The sequence below is a fragment of the Hemitrygon akajei genome, chromosome 19, assembly GCF_048418815.1.
Source record: "Hemitrygon akajei chromosome 19, sHemAka1.3, whole genome shotgun sequence".
Classification (NCBI taxonomy): Eukaryota; Metazoa; Chordata; class Chondrichthyes; order Myliobatiformes; family Dasyatidae; genus Hemitrygon; species Hemitrygon akajei.
The window spans coordinates 68,749,688-68,772,695 of record NC_133142.1 but is presented as its reverse complement, the minus strand read 5'-3'; the positions used below and the strand labels follow the sequence as shown (position 1 = coordinate 68,772,695).

At 39.7% G+C, this 23,008-nt stretch overlaps 1 protein-coding gene across 2 annotated transcripts in view; it reads left to right on the top strand.

Moving 5' to 3' along the window:
- Positions 1 to 19,512, top strand: part of LOC140742032 (inter-alpha-trypsin inhibitor heavy chain H3-like) — a 79,425-nt gene extending 59,913 nt beyond the window's left edge. The window contains exons 17-23 of one of the 2 annotated variants that reach the window (XM_073072728.1): positions 1,832 to 1,873; positions 7,238 to 7,258; positions 8,089 to 8,202; positions 9,399 to 9,600; positions 10,714 to 10,886; positions 18,803 to 18,914; positions 19,010 to 19,512. In XM_073072728.1, the coding sequence (XP_072928829.1) occupies positions 1,832 to 1,873; positions 7,238 to 7,258; positions 8,089 to 8,202; positions 9,399 to 9,600; positions 10,714 to 10,886; positions 18,803 to 18,914; positions 19,010 to 19,154 (809 nt within the window). In that variant the 3' untranslated portion in view covers positions 19,155 to 19,512. The remainder of the gene's footprint in view (positions 1 to 1,831; positions 1,874 to 7,237; positions 7,259 to 8,088; positions 8,203 to 9,398; positions 9,601 to 10,713; positions 10,887 to 18,802; positions 18,915 to 19,009) is intronic. The other variant, XM_073072729.1, reaches the window with a different exon arrangement.
- Positions 19,513 to 23,008: the final 3,496 nt, after the last annotated feature.

Below are 23,008 nucleotides of genomic sequence, written 5' to 3'. Positions count from 1 at the left end.
TGTTTGCTCTAAGCACAGTGTAGTGTCTAACAACCATACAAGTACACACATCTGACTCCAGTTAGAAACTGTTCGACAAAAGTCTCCTGCCCCATTTAAGTGGCATAGTGTGCTAAATAAATGAAGGGAATCACGGCTATTTTATTGATATCTTTTTGTTCATTAACAGTTGTCCCAAATAAACAGCTGCCTCAATAAACTGATGGCTCGATTAACAGGAATCCGCTATATTTAAAACAAAGGTTGATAGGTTCTTAATTAGTAAGTGTGTCAAATGCTATGTGTAGAAGGCAAGAAAATGTGGCAGAAGGAAAATTAATTCAGCTATGATGGAATGGCAAGAGCAACCTGATGCTCCCATGTCTTACGGTTTTATGACCCCAGTCTCTGTGCCTTAATCCTGGCTCTGATCGCACTTTTTCAACCCCAAAAAGCCTCCAAAAAGGCATACAGGCTGCCAGAGAGCAAAATCGACTCAAATTATGTTGTAACCATATCTTATCAAAACAACGGCGTGAACAAAAGCGATCCATCAAAGCAAATTAGGTACAGCAATAACATCTGTCTATGTAGCACCACAGTCTAAACACATTGACAGATAAAATTTGACATCAACTCCTTATTCAGAGAGCCGATCAAAAGGTTGGTCAAACTAATGGATTTTAGGGAGCATCTCAAAGGAGAAATAAGAAGTAGAGAGGTAAAGCAGTTTAAAAAAAGCTATTCCAGAGGTGAGGGCCTTGTTAACTGAAGACAAATCTGATTGTAGTCAACTAATTAAAGGAAAGTGTTACACACACAAAATGCTCGAGGAACTCAGCAGGTCAGGCAAAATCTAGGGAGTGAAATGAACAGTCAATATTCAGGCCAAGAGCCTTCATCAAGACATTGTTTATTTCTTGCCATAGATTCTGCCTAACCTGCTAGGTTCCTTGAGTGTTTTGTGTCTGGTGCTGTAGATTTTCAGCATCTGCAGAATCACTTATGCCAAAGGAAAGAGGGCGTAACAGGGTCTAAGTGAGTTTGAGAGTTGTGATTGTGATGAAAGCCAGCAGAAAGACACTAAATCTAGCGATATAGAAGTCTTTAATCATTACAACAATCAGACCTCAATCTGGAGACATTCTCAGTACAGGCTTACAAACTCAAAGATATATCACATTTTGATTCTTAAGTTCCAAGGTAACAGAAGGTGATTCAAAACAATTTCAATAGCTACAATGTCATTGTTTATTTCAATACTTTGGGTTGACAAATGGTTCTTTTGAGAAACATAGTGAAAGCACATTGTAATTGAAGGTCCAGAAGCCTCTGGGAGAAACTAATTAACACAAATATTCCAAAACATTTTGACTGCAGAGAGGCAGACACACAAAATTAATGTTGTCAGGGCTGTCTCTGAGTACACAAATATGGCAAGAACACAAAAACTATTGATTGCCTATACCTGTGACCATGTTTGATATGCAAAGTGACAACATCCATCTGGTCTGTCAACTTGCACTCAAATCACTATGGTGCACATAACTTGGCCATGTTGCCTGGTGTGATGCAAGCCATTAACACTAATCCATTGTCTTAACGTTTGACTCTTTTACCTATGCACTATTTTTTGTGTGTGACTGTATTTTACTGCAGTTGATAGGTGTTTTATGTGCCTTGTGCTGTGTATGACTGTTGGAACTGTGTTTTGCGGCTCCAGATGAATGCTGTTTCATTTAGCTGTACTCGTGTATTCACGCACGGATGCTTGAATGACAATTAAACTTGAACTTGAACAACTTAGTCTGTGGATTATGCTCCAGGATTTGCTTTTTGATTCGTTTTTCAGGCACATTCCAAGCTAGAAGTTCAAATAATTTTTATTCACCAGGTAAGTTAATTATATCTTATCTAAACTAAAATCCTCCATCACTTGCAGTTAATTTTGTGAAAATAATCCATCTTTAACTGAACCACTGTTCACTCTAACAAAAATGTTCATCTGGGATGAAATAATCTTCATGTGGAACATGCCATTCAGTTAATAGCTACATTATTGTACATAATTTGTTCAGCTGTATTTAACCCAGTCTGTAAACTCCAGTATATTTACATAAAACTTCAATCATCTGGCATCCAGTTTTCTTTTGGAAATTCTGATGGTTTGACATCTGGCTCACTCATTAGTTTACAATGCGAGCCGAGGGTTCAGTGTGCAAGCAGGTTGTGCAGCTGGAGCTGGAGATCTGGAGAGCTGGTAGAGTAGGAACACCAGGGATCAGGAACATGGCTATGTTTGCAGCTGGAATCGCGAGTGCTTGTGTCTTTCTTGCTCCTTTTAAACTTAACTGGGAAATTTATTATAGCATTATATAGTATGTAAAAATAATGAAATAAAAGTGAGTTTGAGCGTGAATAGCAATACCACCCAATTATACAGAAAAGCTGTTAGTCTGACACCTTCAAAGTCCTGAGTGCGTTAGATTTACGAATTTTTACAACATTGGGTTTTGATGATGTTAACAGTTTTCTACAAAAACAAATCCATCTTCAGTAATATACAGCAAAATATTTGAATTGCCCTTGTACTTTGGAGCTGTACAACTCTTTGGACATAAGCATTAAAGGGAAGTCGGTGACCGTCAGAATATTTCCCTTTTTGTGTAATGATAGACAACAATGCAGCAATGACAAATTTACTGATGGATTAATGATTGAATTTGTCCAGTTGACAGTTTTTTTCCAACTCTAACAACTGTGTAGATAAATATGCATTTAAACACCAAGGTATGGTACATTTATTTCTTAAAATACAGATTGGACGTTCTGGTTACACATACAGTTCCCATTACTTTTGAAAATGTTATATCAAAAGCAACTTGAACTGTTTGTGTAATCAGAACTTCAAATCTGTATTTTGAAGTTCTAAAAATTATATCTGAAGATAATAATTCCATTTGAAATGTTGCAGAAGTGCCGTGCTGAACAGTTTGTGCAGAGCATGTACAAGAACAGTGTCGTTCATACTACCATCTCTTCCATTATTTCCGTGAATTGTTTAAACGAATGAAAATATTTCCAAACCGTATTTGTTCAAAGCAATAAGTCAAATTTAAACAAAAATATAGAAAACTGTTTAGCCATTTTCATCTTTGCAATGATTTCAGTAAGACAGCTGTGACCTACTTACCTGTAAGTTTGCTTTTGCCCTAGAAATCCTGTAATACTGTAAATATCTATACAATACCTATACAGTTGATATTGGGCCAATATCAACTCTCACCTCCCTTTTACTCTTTATATAACTGTAAAAAAAAATAGTATCCTGCTTTATATTATTGGCTAGTTTGTCCTCATATTTTATCTTTTTCCTTCTCATAGCTCTCTTAGTTGCCTTTTGTTGGACTTTAAAAACTTCTCACTCATCCAAATTCCCACTCACTTTTACTAACTTATATGCCCTTTCCTTGTCTTTTATGCAGTCCTTAACTTCTCTTAGTAAACACAAAGTACACTGCAGATGCTGTGGTCAAATCAAGACGTACAAAAAAGCTGGATGAACTCAGCAGATCGGGCAGCATCCATTGAAAGGAGCAGTCAACATTTCGGGCTGAGACCCTTCATCAGGACTAAAGAAGGAGGGGGCAGGGGCCCCATAAAGAAGGTGGGGGCAGGATGGAATGTGCCAGGTGAATTCTCCAACTTCCGGTAATTCCCTCCCTCTCACTTCCCCCATCCCACTTTCACTCTGCCTCCTCTTCTAGCTGCTTATCACCTCTCTCATGATTCTGCCTTCTTCTACTACCCATAGTGCTTTCCCCTTAGATTCCTTCTTCACCTCTCCTGCCTGCTTCCCCTCCTCCACCCCTTGATCTTTCCTCTGATTGGTTTTTCACCTGGCACATTCCACCCTCCCCCCACCTTCTTTATGGGGCCCCTGCCCCCTCCTTCTTTAGTCCTGATGAAGGGTCCCGCCCAAAACGTTGACTTAACTTCCCTTGTCAGCCACGGTCACCGACCCCTGCCATTTGAGAACTATTTCTTCTGTGGGATATATCTATCTTGTGCCTTGTGAACTATTCCTAGAAACTTCAGCCATCTCTGTTCTACCATCATCCCTGCCAGAATCCCCCTCCAGTCCACCTGGGAAAGCTCCTCTCTCATACCTCTGTAATTCCCTATATTCCATTGCAACACTGATACATGTGATTTATGCTTCTCCTTCTCAAAATGCAGTATGAATTCAATCACATTATGATCACTGCCTCCTAAGAATTCCTTTACATTAAGCTCCCTAATAAGATCTGGGTTATTACACAAATTTCCTCTCTTGTGATATGACAGCAACTTGATTTTCCCAGTCCTCTGAAATCCCCCATTACAATTGTGTCGGTACCCTTATTACATGCCGTTTGCAATCTCAACACCACAGCTTGACTACTATTTGGTGGCCTATATATGATTCTCATAATGTTTTTCTTTTACCCTTGCTGGTTCTTTACTCTACCCACAAAGATTCAAAGACCCTAAGTCACCTCTTTCTAAAGATGTAATTCCATCTCTTACCAACAGAGTCAGACCACTGCCTACGCCTTCCTGCCTGTCCTTTCAATACAAAGCATATCTTTTGATGTTAAGCTGCCTGAACTGCTGAGTTCTTTCAGCACATTGCATGTATTGCTCCAGATTTCCAGCTTCTGCAGTCTTTCGTCAGCCACTGAGTGACCTTGGCTTATTGCAGATGGAGTGAAGCTGATTGATGAAACAATCCCCCAATCTTCTATCGGATCTCACTAGTGCAGAGGAGACTCCACCAGGAGCAGCAGATGCAATATATCAATCCAAAGGATTCGTATGTGAGGTGCTGCCTCACCTGGAAGAACTGCTTAGGGCCCTGAATGCTGATGAAGGAGATGGTGTGTAAAGTTTTTGATGGATGCAGGATAATAACCTGCAATTATCCCCCACCGTTCCCTATTCTAGTTTCTGCCCCTTTCCTTACAAGTGCTGATGATGAGTTTCAATCAAAGATATCAGCTATTCATTTCTCTCTATAGAGGCTGCCTGAACTACTGAATTCTTCCAACATTTTCTGTATAAGCCAATCTCATTTTATGCCCCTGCCTACTCGACCCAGATATTTCTGTGAAATTGGCTGATTCAGTGGTGTGAGACCTCAACCTCCTCTATGGTCCTTAACTCAGAGCAGGACTCTGAAGAATGCTGGATTTGTTGGAGTGAAGTTAACATTGCCCCTAGCGGTTTGCCTAAAATACCACCCAACAAGACAGATATTTTTTAGAATGATTTAAAATAGTTTTAAACATTTTAAAGATTTTTCACCTTCCCCCAAAATAATTGTGTGGATGGGGGTGACACTGCTCCCTAAGCTAAGAAACATTGCAAAGCCTTTCAATGAAAATAATCTACAAGGCAAAGGAAGAAATGTCGTCAACTTGTAAGGGAGCCTGTCATCTGTCTCCTTCCCTCCTCTTCCTCCTTCTCCCACCACCCTAAAAGGTTTTATATATGAATAACTTGCAAAATGAAGGTAACAATACTATCCACATCGCGTCTCCTCTCCCCCACAATGTAACCAAACGGTACAGAGCACATGTTGTGGCCTTAACTGAACAGGTGGTGTACAAACATCCCATCCCCTGCTTTCTCCATGAGAGTATCTACACTGCTCACCTCAATCTCTCCTGCTAATGGCAAGCTTCATATTATTTGTCACTCTTCGGGTAAAGAATTTGCGCTTCAGTGCCCTAAAATACTTAATAATTGTCATACTTTTTGCCTCTACTTTCCTTCTCCCTGTTTAGGGAGCCATTCTTTCAGTGGGTGTCCTATTGCACCTTATCATATGTTTGTCAACTGTACTCTCAATCTTTTCCACAGATAAGTTGCTAAGCAGTGGTGTCATTCCTGATATTGATAACAAAGTGCATTTTGTACCATCCCCTTTGCTCTTAGGTTCTCAAAGTATGTAGACTAGAACAAGGCACAGTATTCTGTTGTCTAATAACGATCTGACACAAATTGACCCTGACTTCTGATTTTCAATTGTATAATTCTAGAAATAAAACTGAGCTTTCTTTTTACTTTTGTACAACCTTATTTGCAAGCATCATTATTTTAATGATATGTGATTCTCAAAACCCATTGTCATTCCACCCCATGTAGAATCTCATTATATGAACACTATCTGGACACAATATTTAAACACACAATATTATTCTTATATACACTGAAATACATTTGGAAAACAATTCTTCAAGTTTATTAATGCACGTCTTCCAGACCCAGGACTTAACTTAAGTCCTATTTCTCAGCACCCATCTGGTCCTTAGAAAGGAGCAGCATCTTCTCCTCTACTGGCTGAAACTCACCACTATGCTGCTCAGTGGCACGAGAGCCTAATGATGCTTTCTGGTCCACCAGCCTCAAGTTAGATTGATCCAGTGCAAACACAGTAGCCTTCAACCAAATAAATGGGAAACATCACTTGCTAGATGAAAGGCTTTTGGAAGCTATTTATTCATCTATCTATTTGTGTATGTGTATATTTGCTGGGTTTGATTTTAGCTTGCTAAACATTGGAAATGTTAATATTTTAAATTGTTTAATATATTTTAATTGTTTAATCTTTTTAAGTGGTTCAAAATATAACTGATTTTCTGAATGTCAAAAACAGTTGCGAGCCTCGCCAATAACATTGGCAGCTTTGACAGCAATGAACTTGTGTGAGGAATCTTACTGGCTGTTAAAGCCTTACTGCACATGTAGTAGGCTGTCCTGTTGGGCCCCTGTGCTGCACTTTTCCGGGAGCCATGCTTCTAATGGGTGCTAAGGCCCAGTATGCTTGCAAAGATGTTGCCCATTAATAAAGTTGGAAAATTAATCATATGCCAGATCATTCCTGGATATCACATCACTGATCTTTTAGGTTTATAGTGAAGAAAAAGATCACTGTCACTTGATGTCCTTTCGAGAAACATAAAACACAATGACATGATTCAAGGAAAAATTTAACCAGTGTAACCACATACTGTATCATACAAAATAACGGATTCCAGAGCATTTTTTTGATTTCAGAGCTTCAGTTGATTACAGAAAGGTATCATTTATGTTTGCAATCTGAACATTTTAACTGGTTATTTGTTGCACAGTTCATACTAACTGAATAATATCTGTTCACCTTATGTAAATTTGTGGGAAATTTTAATGATTTGTTTTGTTTATTCCTAAACAGCCTATCATCCAGTAAGTAGTGGTAAGTTAGACATATTTCTTTCTCACAAAATGTAGTTAGCAGTGTAATTAGATAGAAAGTGTATGTGATTTTTGTCATAGAAACAGAATCTTTTTTGTGTCATTGACTTGTCCAAACTAACAGGAGTAACTAAGTTCATCAATTAATTACACTAACATTTTTGTTCTATGTTTTCATAGTATTGAACTTATTAATGCAATTGCAGCATGTGTGGGGATAAGAATGTACCTCCCATTTTTGGAGGCGGGGTTGGTTTCCCATCATCTTATCGAGCCAGTAGGTTTGGGAAGAGCCTCCCTGAGCCTCTGTCAATACCATATTGAAATTTGCTGCTATCTTTAAGATGTCTTAAGATATCATTAAGATATCTTTTAAGCTCCTGTAAAATGTCTTTGCAGTTCATATCAGGAATATTCGGGCTCTTGTACATATCCCCTATGTCTAAGTTGAGAGTTCACCATGCAGAGGATAGAGAACATGCTCATGTCAGACAAGAATTCAGGAGGAATCAAAGCTTCAGGTAAAAAGGTTAGAAAGTGGAAAGTGATCTTCAGTACAGAGACATGTAAGTGTACTTAGTCAGTGGTGACAAAATGGGAGCAGTCATTGTTGGAAGAATTTGTTGAAGATATTTTGTCAACAAGACATACTATTTTTAAGAAATGGGGTATCTACTGTTTTGTAACATTTCATAGTAGTTTTTCTTTTAATGGTTTCATTTTGATATCTGAAATCACATCATGCAATATTGTTACTATCTTTAAAATAAAAGAAATATTATTTGCTGCAATTACTTAAGATTGATTACATTTATGCATTTCATTTTAAAGTTGATGGAGATCCCCATTTCATTATTCCTATGCAAAAGCAACATGACGCTGTCTGTTTCAACATTGCTGGAAAGCCAGGTTTAATTATGAACCTAGTTAAGGATCCATTCACAGGTAACAGTGTTCTGAACATTCAAAAGAGTACTACCCTTAGATCATTAAAACAGAATGAATCATAATTGGAGATGAGTTTTCACAATCAAGAAAGAGAAACACATAGTTTTTTTTAACTCTCTTTCATGTCCTACAGATTTTCCAATATGCTCTGTTGTCAATTAATAACCTTCAAGACAGATTTGGTGTTATTTTAGATAAGTACATTGGCCATTTTGTACTTAGCAAGACCCCAGAAAACAATGAGATAAATGAAATTATTTATGTTGGCCAAGACGTCTGGAAAGCCTGAGTTCTTTCCTCGCAGCATCCCTGTATGTTTCCTATGGCCTACATCTGTGCACATGTTGTTTGACTGAATTTTGGCAGTACCATCAGTTCCAGTAAGACAATATGAATGCTTTTAATTTTAAGTAAAAGGAAAAGAATTTAGTGTCAGAAAGTGAAAACAATGCTATTACTTCTACATTAATACATTTTTTCAATCTTCTGCCACTATTATTGTAACCAATGTTAGCCCAAAGCTCAGGGCCAATAGTGCTTGGAAGGTCAAGGGTAGAAACAGTTAAAGATGAAATTTTAAGTATAGATGGTAAATATAGAACTTTTCCACATAGCACTTAAAATGTATTTAGTTCAGAAGTGACCACCAGGTGTTGCTCCTTGGAAAAATATGGTCTTATTTCTCCGACAACATTCCAAAAGGCGCTTTGCAAGGGGACTGCAGTCATGTACTGTACATCTGATATGTCAGACACACAGGCTCAATGCTGGCTGAGAAGAGCCCAGGCAAGCTTCCAGAATGACACAAAATGTTCACAAGCCTATTTTCTTCTTTTTTTCCCATGGCTTTCCCTTTCTAATTGGTCTTTCAGCCATCATCTACATTCATATTTTTATGTTTATGTTTTGGCTAGGCATAAGTAAAAATGATTACACATCACGCCTGCTGTTACATGTTTTTGTTATGGACATGTGGTTGTCCATATTCCAGATCTTCCCTGCCAATTACCGAACTTACCCCATGTTGACTCCTTACCTCCTTAAATTTGTCATATCTTTCAGTTCTTCCTTATTACCTGTACAAATGGCCACTCATTATTTCTGTAAAGCGATAGTCATTCATAAATGTTCCATTTCTAATCAGATTATAGCTATTTATTGTTATTTCTTATATGTTTATCGTAAAACAACAGGTTTAAAAATAAATGGAGAATTAATAGGAGATAAGAGACCAGAAAATAGCCAGAAAGTAACTACCTACTTTGGAACATTTGGGCTTGAAAACAGAAAAATCAACTTGAGAATATCAGTAACAACTGAAGCGATCACTATATTTTACAAGGAGGACAGGACTATTATTCCTTGGTCAGCAACAGTGGCCTTAACATTTGAGAGGTATTTGCTGCACTTTAATAATAGAACCATAACATCTTTTAATATAGTTTTATTTTCACTGGTTATGAAAATCTGGTTGATGTCCCCCTACTAGTCTGGTGGAAATGAGAAGTTTAAAATACTTGGTTTCTCTACTGCATGTTTCTGGTTTGATAAGTTTACGGTCAGCTTTTTATTACTTTGTAATTTTATGATGAGCTCTATATTTTTTAAGTTGTCCACCAGGGAAGGAAGTAAATAAGGACAAGAACATTCTCACATAGAGAGGAAGGAATCTCGAGTGGTGACAAAACTCTGGATTTTCTTCAGCAACGTACTAAAAGGCAGTCTCAAAATTGCAAAGGATTAAGTAATCTGGGAACAGCTCCAGGAATTGGCAACACTCATGTTCCCATTTATTGTGCGAATAATTGAATACAAATGTAGGGATGGCACAGTATGCCTCAATTACAGTATATAGGACATAAGGAAGAACAAATATGGAGTATCAGCTATACCTTTTCATGGAGCTTTGTCTGAGTACACTGTTATGATGTTCTCAAAAACTTGTATGATAAAATTTATGTCATGACAAAAAGTAATTTTGCTGCCTTCCTTAAAATGAAGTATATTGGAACAGGCCAGTGATACAGGTAATGGAGCGGCTTCCTTGCCGTTCTAACAGTCTGGGTTCAAGCCTGACCTTCGGTGTTCTTTTGGAGTTTGTATGTTCTCTCTGTGACCACATGGGTTTCCCCTAGCTGCTCTGGTTTCTTCTCACATTCCAAAGACATTTAGGTTGGCGGGCAAATTAGCTACTGTAAGTTACCTCCAATTGTAGGTGAGTGGTGGAATCTGGCAGTAGTTGATAGGAATGTGTGAAGAATAAGGTAAATTTAGTATAAATGAATTGTTGACATTTAGCACAGACTCAGTGGGCCAAAGGATCTGTTTCTGCACTGTTTGACCCTATGGGCAGTAATTTCAATGAACTTCTTTTCACATATAGTCTCTGATTAAAAGGTGTTTAAAGAACTTCTTTTTATTTTTCATTTATTTTAACCAAAACTGTTATAAAGAGTTGAAACAATTTCAGTTTGATACTAATAAAGCACTTTATCAAATTTTCCCAAGCTTCTCAATCTCGATCATGAAAGAAAAGAATCTCACACTAACGATGGGAGATGATGCAACATTTGTTATTGTTCTGCATCGGGTCTGGAAAAAGCATCCTCTACATAGAGACTTCCTGGGATTTTATACGCTTGACAGCCTCAGGCTCTCCAATATGACACATGGATTGCTTGGTATGTGTGATATGGTCAGAACAGTCATTTACATGGTGTCACAAGGTATTCCAAAGCACTGCATTGCCAAAGAAAAAGACAGTGTTGTAATATTAAAGAATTGATACCCAGCACATACAGTACTGTGCAAAACTCTCAAGTACACATATATATATAGCTAGGATGCCTCAGACATTTGCACAGTACTGTTATTTGTCAACATGGAGTGGAGAACGAGTTTTTAAATCTGGTGGGAGCAAAGGATGTTGGCAATAACAAGGTTGGAGCATTGTAGGAGGGGTGTGGGACAGGCGGCAGTGAAGGAGTGCCAGGGATGGGGTGTTGGGGCAGATACAGACACGCTCAGTCCTAAGACATCAGGCAAGATAATTTGATTCTAAACAATTGGTTTATTGATCATTACAGAATGTCCCTTTGGTGCTTCCCACTCCCTCCACTCATCCTTCCCCTTTTCCCAACCATGATTCCTCTCTCCCTGCCTCCTTCCCACTCTCAGTCCACAATAGAGATCTATATCAGAATCAAGTTTATCACTCACATGTTACGAAATTTCATTTTCTTTTGCAGCAGCAGTACAGTGCAATACATAAAATTACTACAGTACTGTGGAAAGGTTTTAGGTTCCCAAGCTATGTTTATGTGCCTAAGACTTTTGCGCAGTACTGTATATGACAAAATCTCAGAAATAAAACTGATATAAATGACAAGATAATTGGTTTTAATACTGTTGGTTGAAGCTACATGTTAGTCAGGGTATTAGGATAATTCACCCTAATGTAATGCAATCTCAAATGTACTCTCAGCACATAATATCTTAGTTCAGCATCTCATGTATCTTTGACAGTGTGACAGTTTTTAGTACGTACTGCACTAAAGGGACGGCCTCAATCAAATGATTAACTGCCTAGATTCGGCCTTAAGCTTGGATATTTCTGACTTTGACATTGAACAGTACAGCACAGGAACAAGCCATTCAGCCCACAGTCTGGTGCCAAATCAGCTTAAAAGCAAATCAAAAATACCCAAGTAATCCCTCCTACCTACACCATGACCATATCCCTCCATCTTCCTTACATTCATGTGCCTATCCAAACATCTCTTAAATGCCTCTAATGTATTTGCCACTACAACCATACCAGACAGCACATTCCAGGCATCCACAACTCTCTGTGTAAAAAAACTTCCCCTCACATTCCCCTTGAACCTATCCCTTCTCATCCTCAAAGCATGCCTCTGGTATGAGACATTTCAACCCTGGGAAACAGATACTCTCTGTCCACTCTATCTATGCCTCTCATAATCTTGTAAACCTCATCAGATATCACCTCAGCCTCTGGGACTCCAGAGAAAACATCCCAAGTTTATCCAGCCTCTCGTGATAACACATGCCCTCTAAACCAGGCAGCATCCTGGTAAACCTCATCTGCACCCTCTCCACAGCCTCAACATCTTTCCTGTAGTGAGGCAACCAAAACCATACACAATACTCCAGATTCCGCCTAACCAGAGCTTTATAAAGTTGCAACAAAACTTCCTGACTTTTGAACTCAATGCCACGACTAATAAAAGCAAGTATTCCATCAGCCTTCTCAACCACCTTATCGAACTGTGTAGCCAATTTCAAGGAGCTATGAACTTGGACCCCAAGATCTCTCTGCTCATCAACACTGTTAAGGACCTTGGCCTTCACAGTGTACTGTCTCCTTACTTTTCCCTACCATGGTGCAACACCTCACATTTATCTGGGTTAAATTCCATATGCCATTTCTCTGCCCATATCTGCAACTGATCTATATCGTGCTGTATTCTACACTATCCACAATTCAACCAATCCTGGTTTCATCTACAGATGTACTAACCCACCATATACATTTTTATCCAGGCCATTTATATGCATTACAAACAGCAGAGGTCCCAGTACAGATCACTGTGGAACTCCACTAATTACAGATCTCCAGCTCGAATAAGTCTCTTCAATCACAACCTGCCGTCTTCTATGTGCAAGCCAATTCTTAATCCAAACAGCCAATTCATCACGGATCCCATGCATCTTAATATTCTGGATTAGCCTCCTATGAGGGAAATTTTCAGATGCCAGATCCATGTGAACAACGTCCACTGCCCTACACTCATCAGTCTCTCTTGTCACCTTGTCAAGAACTCAATCAAGTTGGTAAGGCATGACCTGCCACATACAAAGCCATTCTGGCTCTGCCTAATTAGGCCATGGGTTTCAAATGCTCATGTATCTTATCCCTCAGAATTTTCTCCAGCAATTTTGCTGCAATTGGCATGAGACTCACCAGTCAATGGTTCCCAGGAATTTCCCTTGTTCCCTTCTTAAATAGAGCCACAACATTGGCCACTAGCTACTCCTCCAGGACCTCACCCATGGCTTGAGAGGACACAAAGATACCGGTCAAAGACCCAGCATCTTGTCTCTTGCTCTTTCAATAACCTAGGGTAAATCCCATCAGGCCTTGGGGACTTATTCACCTTAACACTCATTAGGAAGTCCAATACTTCCTCCTCCTTGACCACTACATGCCCTAGCATATTTATGCACTCAGCACTGATATCCTGGTCCTCCGTATCCTTTTCCTTGGTAAACATGGAAGCAAAGTACTCCTTAAATATCTCACTCACGTTCTCGGCATCCAAGCAAATGTTCCTCCCTTTATCTTACTCTCTCCCTCTCCCTCCTTATCCTCTTGTTCTTAATGAATGTATAGAATGCCATGCCTTAATCCTACTTTGCAAGGACTTTTCAAGGCCCCTCCTGGCTTTCCTAATTCCCTTCTTTAGTTCTTTTCCGGCTCCATTATACTCCTCATGTGCTTCGTTTGATCCCAACTTCCAAAGCTTTACATACTTTTCCTTTTTCTCCTTGACTGAATTCATCACCTTTCTGGACATCCAGGTTTTCTTATTTTTCCATCCCTGTCCTTCCTTCTACTAGGAACATACCTTTCCTGTACTCTGCACTTGATCCCTAAGTACCCTCCATATGTCTGATGTGGACTTGCTAGAGAAAAGATGTTCCCAGCTAAGGCTTCTTAGTTCCTGCCTGATGCCCTTTTAATTTGACCTACTCCAATTTGAAACTCTCCCACAAGGACCATACCTATCCTTATCTATCACTGTCCTGAAAGTGAAGGATCTGTGGCCACTGTTCCCTAACTGTTCACCCACTGAAAGGTCTGTCACCTGGCCAGGCTCATTACCCAACACCAGGTCTAAAACGGCCTCTCCTCTCATTGGACCATCCACATATTCCTTTAAGAAATCTTACTGGATACACTTAACAAATTCAGTCCCATCTAAACCCCTTACACCAAGAAGGTCCCAGTTTATATCAGGGAAGTTGAAATCCTATTATTTTTACACATTTCCTTAATCTGATTACATATCTGTTCCTCAGTGCCCCGGTGGCTATTAGATCTGTACTACAATCCCATCAGTGTGATTGTATCCTTTCTATTCCTGAGTTCCACCCAAATCAATTCACCACCATTAAGTCTCCCCTGAGTGCAGCTGTGATATAGAAACATAGAAGCTTTCAAAACCTACAGCACAATATAGCCCCTTTAGCCCACAATGCTGTGCTGAACATGTACTTACTTTAGAAATTACCTCTTTTTTTTAAGCTCCAGATGATGGAATAAATGGCCTTGCTGCTAATTTTTCAGATGATATGAAGATTGGTGGAAGGGCAAATAGTGTTGAGGAAACAGGTAGACTGCAGGACGGATTAGGAGAATGGGCAAGAAAGTAGCAAATGAAATACCATGTTGAAAACACATGGTCATGCACTTTGGTAGTGGAAATAAATGTGCAGGCTATTTTCTAAATGGGGAGAAAATCCAAAAAGCTGAGATGCAAAGACGCTTGGGAGTCCTTGTGCAGAACACCCTAAAGGTTAACTTGCAGGTAGAGTCAGTGGTGAGGAAGGCAAATGCAATGTTAGCATTCATTTTAAGATGTCCAGAATATACGTGCAGGGATGTGATGCTGAGGCTTTACAAGACACTGGTGAGGCCTCACCTTGGGTATTGCGAACAGTTCTGGGCTCCTCATCTAAGAAAAGATGTGCTGGCATTGGAGCAGGTCCGGAGGAGGTTCACAAGGATGATTCTGGGAATGAAAGGGTTATCATATGCAGATGATACTAAGGTAGGAGGTGTTGTGGATAATGAGGTGGGTTTTCAAAGCTTGCAGGGAGATTTATGCCGGTTAGAAGAATGGGCTGAACGTTGGCAGATGGAGTTTAATGCTGAGAAATGTGAGGTTCTACATTTTGGCAGGAATAATCCAAATAGAACATACAGGGTAAATGGTAGGGCATTGAGGAATGCAGTGGAACAGAGAGATCTAGGAATAACAGTGCATAGTTCCCTGAAGGTGGAGTCTCATGTAGATAGGGTGGTGAAGAAGGCTTTTGGAACGCTGGCCTTTATAAATCAGAGCATTGAGTACAGAAGTTGGGATGTAATGTTAAAATTGTACAAGGCATTGGTAAGGCCAAATTTGGAATATTGTGTACAGTTCTGGTCACCGAATTATAGGAAAGATATCAATAAATTAGAGAGAGTGCAGAGACAATTTACTAGGATGTTACCTGGGTTTCAGCACTTAAGTTACAGAGAAAGGTTGAACAAGTTAGGTCTCTATTCATTGGAGCGTAGAAGGTTGAGGGGGGATTTGATCGAGGTATTTAAAATTTTGAGAGGGATAGATAGAGTTGACGTGAATAGGCTGTTTCCATTGAGAGTAGGGGAGATTCAAACAAGAGGACATGATTTGAGAGTTAGGGGGCAAAAGTTTAAGGGAAACACGAGGGGGTATTTCTTTACTCAGAGAGTGATAGCTGTGTGGAATGAGCTTCCTGTAGAAGTAGTAGAGACCAGTTCAGTTGTGTCATTTAAGGTAAATTTGGATAGGTATATGGACAGGAAAGGAGTGGAGGGTTATGGGCTGAGTGCGGGTAGGTGGGACTAGGTGAGATTAAGAGCTCGACACGGACTAGGAGGGCCGGAATGGCCTGTTTCCGTGCTGTGATTGTTATATGGTTATATGGTTATAAGTGTTTGATGACTCTGGGCCTATATTTACTGGAATTTAGAAGGATGAGGGGGAATCTCACTGAAACCTTTCGAATGTTGAAAGGCCTCAGCATGGTGGATGTGGAAAGGATGTTTCCCATGGTTAGTGAGTCTAGGACGAGAGGGCACAGCCTCAGGATAGAACGACAAACATTTAAAACAGAGATGTGGAGAAATTTCTTTAGCTGGAGGGTGGTGAACTTGTGGAATTTATAACCACAGGCAGTTGTGAAGTCCAGGTCTTTGGGTGTATTTAAGGCAGAGCTTCACAGGTTCTTGATTGGACATGGCTCAAAGGTTTTGGGGTGAAGGCCAGGAACTGGGGCTGAAGAGGGGGAGAAAGGATCAGCCATGATTGAATGGCACAGCAGCCTTGATGGGCCAAATGGCCTGATACTGCTCCTATGTCCTCTGGTATTATGGTTACGGGGAGAAGGCCAGGGTGGGGTGGGGTGGAGCTGAGAAGAGACAAAAAAGAATTAGCCAAGATTAAATGGCAGAACAGACACGATCGGCTAAATGGACTAATTATGCTTCAATGTCTTATATTTGTTGTGGATAGAGCTAAGGAACTGCAAGCGTAAAAAGACCCTGATTGGGAAAAGCAGGTTGGTACTGGATGTCTTAAGGATGAATTTCTAGAGTGCCTATGAGATGGCTTTTTAGAGCAGCTCATGGTTGAGCCCACTAGGGGATCAACTATTCCAGACTGGGTATTGTGCAATGAGCCAGAATTGATTAGAGAATTTGTGGTAAAGAACTCTCAGGGGAAGTGATCATAATATGATTGAATTCATCCTGAAATTTGAGAAGGAGAAGATAAAGTCAGATACATCAGTATTGCAGTGGAACTAAGGGAATTACAGAGAGAGGAGCTAGCAGGAATTTCTGGAAGCAATTCGGAAGGCACAGGATGTATCCCAAAGAGGAAGAGGTATTCTTAAGGAAAGATGACATAATTGTGGCTAACAAGAGAAGTTGAAGCTGACATAAAAGCCAAAGAGAGGACATATAATAGACCAAAAAATAATGGGGTTAGAAGATTAGAAATTTTAAAATACCAACAGAAGGCAACTAAAATATCATTAAGAAGGTAAAGGTAGAATATTAAAGTAAGCTAGCCAATAATATTAAAGAGGATACCAAAACTTTCTTCAGATACATAAAGTTTATAAGACAAGCAAAAGGGAATATTGGACAGCTGGAAAACGATGCTGGAGAGGTTGTAATGGGGGACAAGGAAATGGTGGATGAACAGAGTAAGTATTTTGCATCAGCCTTCACCTTGGAAGACACGAGCAGTATGGTGGAATTTCCTGGTGTCAGGGGTCCAGAACTGTGTGAAGTTACCATTACTAGGGAGAAAGTTCTTAGGAAACTGAAAGGGCTGAAGGTAGATAAGTCATCTGGACCAGGTGGTGAACACCCCAGGGTTCTGAAAGAGGTGGCTGAAGAGATTGTGGAGGCATTAATAATCTTTCAAAAATCAGTAAATCAGTGGAGTCTGGAATGGTTCCTGAAGACTGGAAAATTGCAAATGTCCCTCCACTCTTCAAGAAGGGAGTGAGGCAGAAGAAAAGAAATTATAGGCCAGTTAGTCTGAGCTCAGTGGTTGGGAAAAGTCAATTATTAAGGATGTGGTTTCGGATACTTGGAGGCATGTGGTAAAATAGGCCACAGTCAGCTTAGTTTCCTCAAGGGAAGTTCCACTCCTATGTCTTATGGTCTTATAGTCACACTTCAAACTTTGGTAGGCCTCTGACACCAACACATGCGCAGCCCAAAAAGACTGGCCTTTCCCAAACCTGCTCCTGTTATCCTCTTTCTCTCCCAACCTTGGTAGGGCTTTGACACGGACACTCACATTCTTCGTTCCTGAGCCGCCAAGAAAAGTTCTTGGATGTATGTCTGTCACTGCCTGCTTACGGTGAGCCATAAGGAGAACTGAAATTTGACATAACGGTTAGATTCCTGCCATTGTGTTGTAGATAGGTGTTGGTTTAGTATTGTCATATGTACCTAAATACATCTTGTATATTGTTTATACAGATCATGAGGTAGAACAAGGGAAAACAATAACAACACAGAACAAGTCTATAAGCTACAAAGAAAGTGCAGTGCTGGTGAACAAAGTGTGAGATCATAATGAGATGGTTTGTGAGGTCAGGATGCTATCTTACCGCACAAGAGGTCTGTTCAAGGATAGAACTTGTCCTTGTGCCTAGTGGTTTGTGTTTTCAGGCGTTTGTATCTTCTGTCCAATTGGTGGGATGTGGGGGGGGGGGGGGTAAGAGAGAATCTTTGGGCTGGATGCAGTTTTTGATTATTTTGACTGATTTACTGAGGCAGCGAGAAATACAGACAGAGTCCATCGAAGGGATAAAAACATAAAATGCTGGCAGAACTCAGCAGGCCAGACAGCATCTATGGGAGGAGGTAGTGACGACGTTTTGGGCCGAACTGGTTTCAGCCCGAAACATTGTAACTACCTCCTCCCATAGATGCTGTCTGGCCTGCTGAGTTCTGCCAGCATTTTGTGTTTTTATTTATTTCCAGCATCTGCAGATTCACTCGTGTTTCCATTGAAGGGAGGTGGATTACCATGATGTGTTGAGCTGTGTCCATATCTCTACAGTTTCTTGCAGTCAAGTGCAGAACAATTGAGGTACCAAGCTTTTATGCATTGAGATAGAATGCTTTCTATAGTGTATCAATTAAGAGTTGTTTAGGGACGATGGGAACATGCCATATTTCTGTAGCTAGTTACACATTGTAATTTCTACCAGAATAACTTTTACTTCTGCATTGATCCAGGTCAATTTTACCATGACATCGAAGCTAAAATATACAACATTCACATGGGATCAGACCCACAGAAACCAAGTGCAACAATGCTTGTGAGAGGTCAGAAACTCACAGTAACAAGGTAAAACCCTTCATTGTGGTATCAACTTTCTGTGTTTTGGGATGTGTTATTCGAATTTTCTTTGTTTTTCACATCTTCATTGTATTCCTTGCTAGAGGATGGCAGAAGGATTACCGACTGGATTCAAATTGGGGTGCCAATGTCCCTTGCTGGTTTGTACACAACAATGGCAAAGGATTCATTGATGGAATACACACTGACTACATTGTTTCCTCTTTATTTGATTCAACAACATCATAATGTCTCAAAGTTAAAAGTAAATTCATAATCAGAGTATGTATATGTATATTACCTTAAGATTCACTTTCAACCAGGTATTTACAGGAAAAAGATATACAATAGAATTTAATGAAAAACTATATGTAACAGAAAAAAAGACTCACTAACATCAACGTGCAAAAGACAAACTGGAAATAAAAATAATATTGAGAAAATGAGATGTAGAGTCCTTGAAAGTGAGTCAGTAGGTTGTAAAATCAGTTTAGAGTTGTTGTGAATGAAGTTATCCACACCAGTTCAGGAGCCTGGTGGTTGTAAGTTAACAACTGTTCCTGAAGTTTGGATCTAATCAGCTTATCAAATAAAAATGGTGAAAATATGTAATTACAATTGGTATATTATTAATTCCTTTGCATACAGTTTATGTCAAAAAATTGCATTGCACTTCATTCTAAATCTAGTGGTTGTTATGCAGAAATACAGTGACTATAAATAATTCAGTACTTGGTAGCCACATTATTCAATCAAGTTCGTGGCGTGGATGTAATGGCTTCATTTTACAGCAGCCTAACCCTACCTACGTTTGAGACATTCCAGATGAATGAGTTCTTGATTGTACTTTGCAAGTGTAACCCTCTCACTGTAGGCTTGTAATGAGTTAGCCATTACCACGAATACAAGCTAACAGCAACATAACTCCACAATGTTTGAGAATAACAATGAAAAGGCCATTTCCGATAAATAAACATGTCTAGGGTAAATACAAGACATAAAAGTCTGAATGTTCCTTTAAGGGAACATAGGATTGATACTTGTACGAACACTGACCACCCATGCAAGTTCACTGCTCACTAGAAAGCAATAATCTGTTTCATTGTTTGGATCAGCATGTGAGCGAATGGAATGCCCTCAACTTTCCTCCTCTAGAGCAGTGGCTCAACACACAAGGTTTTGATTGGCACTAGGTTGTTCCATGCATATAAGTTCAACATAAAACATAGAACAGTGCAGTACAGTCCCTTCACCCCACAATGTTGTGCCGAACTTTTAACCTACTCAAAGATCAATCTAACCATTCCCTCTTACGTAGCCCTCCATTTTTCTATCATCCATGTTCCTACATAAGAGTTTCTTAAGTGTCCATAATATATTTCCCTCTACTACCACCCTGGTAGGGCATTCCATACACCCACCATTCTGCGTAAAAAAAACTTGCCTCCAATCACCCTATGTTTTCCTCAAATCACCATTATATTATGCCCCCTTGTGTTAGCGATTTCCACCCTGGGCCGAGACCCTTCTTCGGGACTGAAAAGGAAGGGGAAAAGCACCGGAATAAAAAGGTGGGGGAGGGGAAGGAGGCTATATAGAAGGTGATAGGTGAAGCCAAATGGGTGGGAAGAGTCAATGACTGGTGAAGAAGGAATCTGATAGGCAAGTGGACCATAGGAGAAAGGGAGGAGGAGGGGACCAAGGGGAAAGTGATAGGCAGGTGAGACAAGGTCAAAGGTCAGTGGGGAATAGAAGCAGAAGGATTTTTTTACTGGAAGGAGAAATCAATATTCATGCTTTCAGGTTAGAGGCTTATCAGACAGAATATAAGGTATTGCTCCTCCATCCTGAGGGTGGCCTCATCTTGGCACAAGAAAGTCATGGACTGACATGTTGGAACAAGAATGAAAATTCGAATTAAAATGTTTGGCCTCCGGGAAGTTCCACTTGTGGCGAATGAAGAGGAGCTGTACACCTGAACTCCTGTTTCCATTGTTTATGAGGCAAAACCCACAGCATGAAGACATTGAATGCAAACTAAATCAGCCTTGAAGTTGTCTTGTACAGGTAGTTTTGCAGCCTTCACACACAAAAAACATTTAAACTTTACATCACACGTGGAGCTCAATGATTTTTAGGTGATCATTTAAAACCGACTATGGGATGGAGGAACTATTTATACAAATAAACTACAATGATGGAGAGTAATTGGACAACAAAATGATATAGTGGTAGGAATTTAACTGTTCATTTCCAATGGACTGAATATCCACAGAGAATTAACAATCAAGTTCCAAATGGTAATGCCCAAATAATTGCCAGAATGAAACCCATTCAACTTCCTTTCAAGATGTTGATAAACTGAGAACCTTTCTCATAATTGCACGTGTACATGATAAAAGCTCGAAACATCGAACAGGAAAGCATACCAATGAAAGGATGTAGACTATTTCATGGATGGAGGAGTGAGAAATTTGTATTGCTCAGACCTACAGTAAACAGACAAGATCAAGATGAAACAATCACATGGGTGGAGATAGTTGTGTCAATCACATTGTGATGAGTGTGATTCTTGTATTATAAAATAAAGAGTCTTTAAGGCAGGTTTGAGCATCTTCAAGGAAATTGTGGACAGGATTGATACCCTGTTGCAGAAGAATAAAATCCTTGGAATGATTGCTGGCTGGTGGAATTTGAAGTCATCCAGAGTTAACATGGACATTTAAAAGGAATATTTGATGATAGAAACTGCAGATAATTGTGCATATAGCACTAAATGGAAAGTCACTGTCAAGAAAGACTAAAGGGAACAAGGATAAATAATAGGCCAACTGAAGATATGTCTGCCTGTGCACAAATATCAACTGTTTGTGCACATGGCCCGAATCAGATTATCAGGAGGTGTCAAATGATATATTTTGCCTATAGGTGGATCATGGATCATGATGGCTTTTAGACAACATTTACTTCAGGACCAACCATTATTATATATTGTGTATTGCTAGAGCAATATGTTGGTCTGTTGTAGGACAGGATGTCTGACTAAAATATTTCAGTCACTTTCCACTTAGGCAGAGCAAAACATTGCTGGACACATAAACACTTCTTGGGCTTTCCAGCTGGGTACAGGAATTGATTTTAACCAACATTTCAATGACAAACTCTGCCACCTTCATCAGGGATGATGCCTGGACATGTCTAGTCCAGTAGTAAATAAGATTATTATGTACAACGTTCCTACAGAATGGCTACAAGGTGAAGCAAATCAATCAGGCCCTTAAAAGGCTGACAGAAAGACCAGGAGACCTAACAATGAGAAGGAACCTATCGCTACCATCTTTCTTCCCTATATTTCCATAGTTTCTGGAAGGATTGCCAGGATCCTGAAGAAATACTGGATTAACACCATCCATAAACCCTTAAGGAAGCTCAAATCACTGTTTATGCAGATCAGTGATGACCTGGGACTCAGGTTGGCTGGTGTTTACAGATTTCTCAGTGAAGGTAGAGCAGCGTATATCGGCCACAGTGGAAACCCTCATCAAGGAGCATAGGAGGTGTATTGGTTTAGGTTACCTGGAGAAATTGGAGGTAGCAGAACACAATGACTACAGGGTTGATGTTACAGCACAAAACTACTCTTCCGTGACAGTGGTTGTTGGGACTGTCTGGTGAAGGAGACTGTTGAGAATAAGAACCTTAACAAAGACAAAGGTCTCGCTCTAAGTAAGAACAGCTCTTAGAATATGATGTTAACCAAGGTGGGACAGCAGAAACCTGACTGTTTGAGGACTAAGCAATCAGGAGGGATAGACAATGGATGTTGAGTGTATACATATAGGCGTCATATACGCCAGGAAAGACTAGATCCTTTTTCATTGTTGGACACATTTGGAGAAGAGAGTTGAGCCTGTTGAGACAGATAACTTCAGTTGGTTACTGTAGTTATGAGTCATGATTGTGTACCAACAATCATAATCAACAATCAAAAGTTTCCAATGTGCACAAACCAGCAACTGAGAGATGCAAGTTGCAGTTGTAATGAGAGAGTTATGAAAATAATTTGATGGTAACTAGTTGAGGCAGTGAGACTAGTGCAAAGA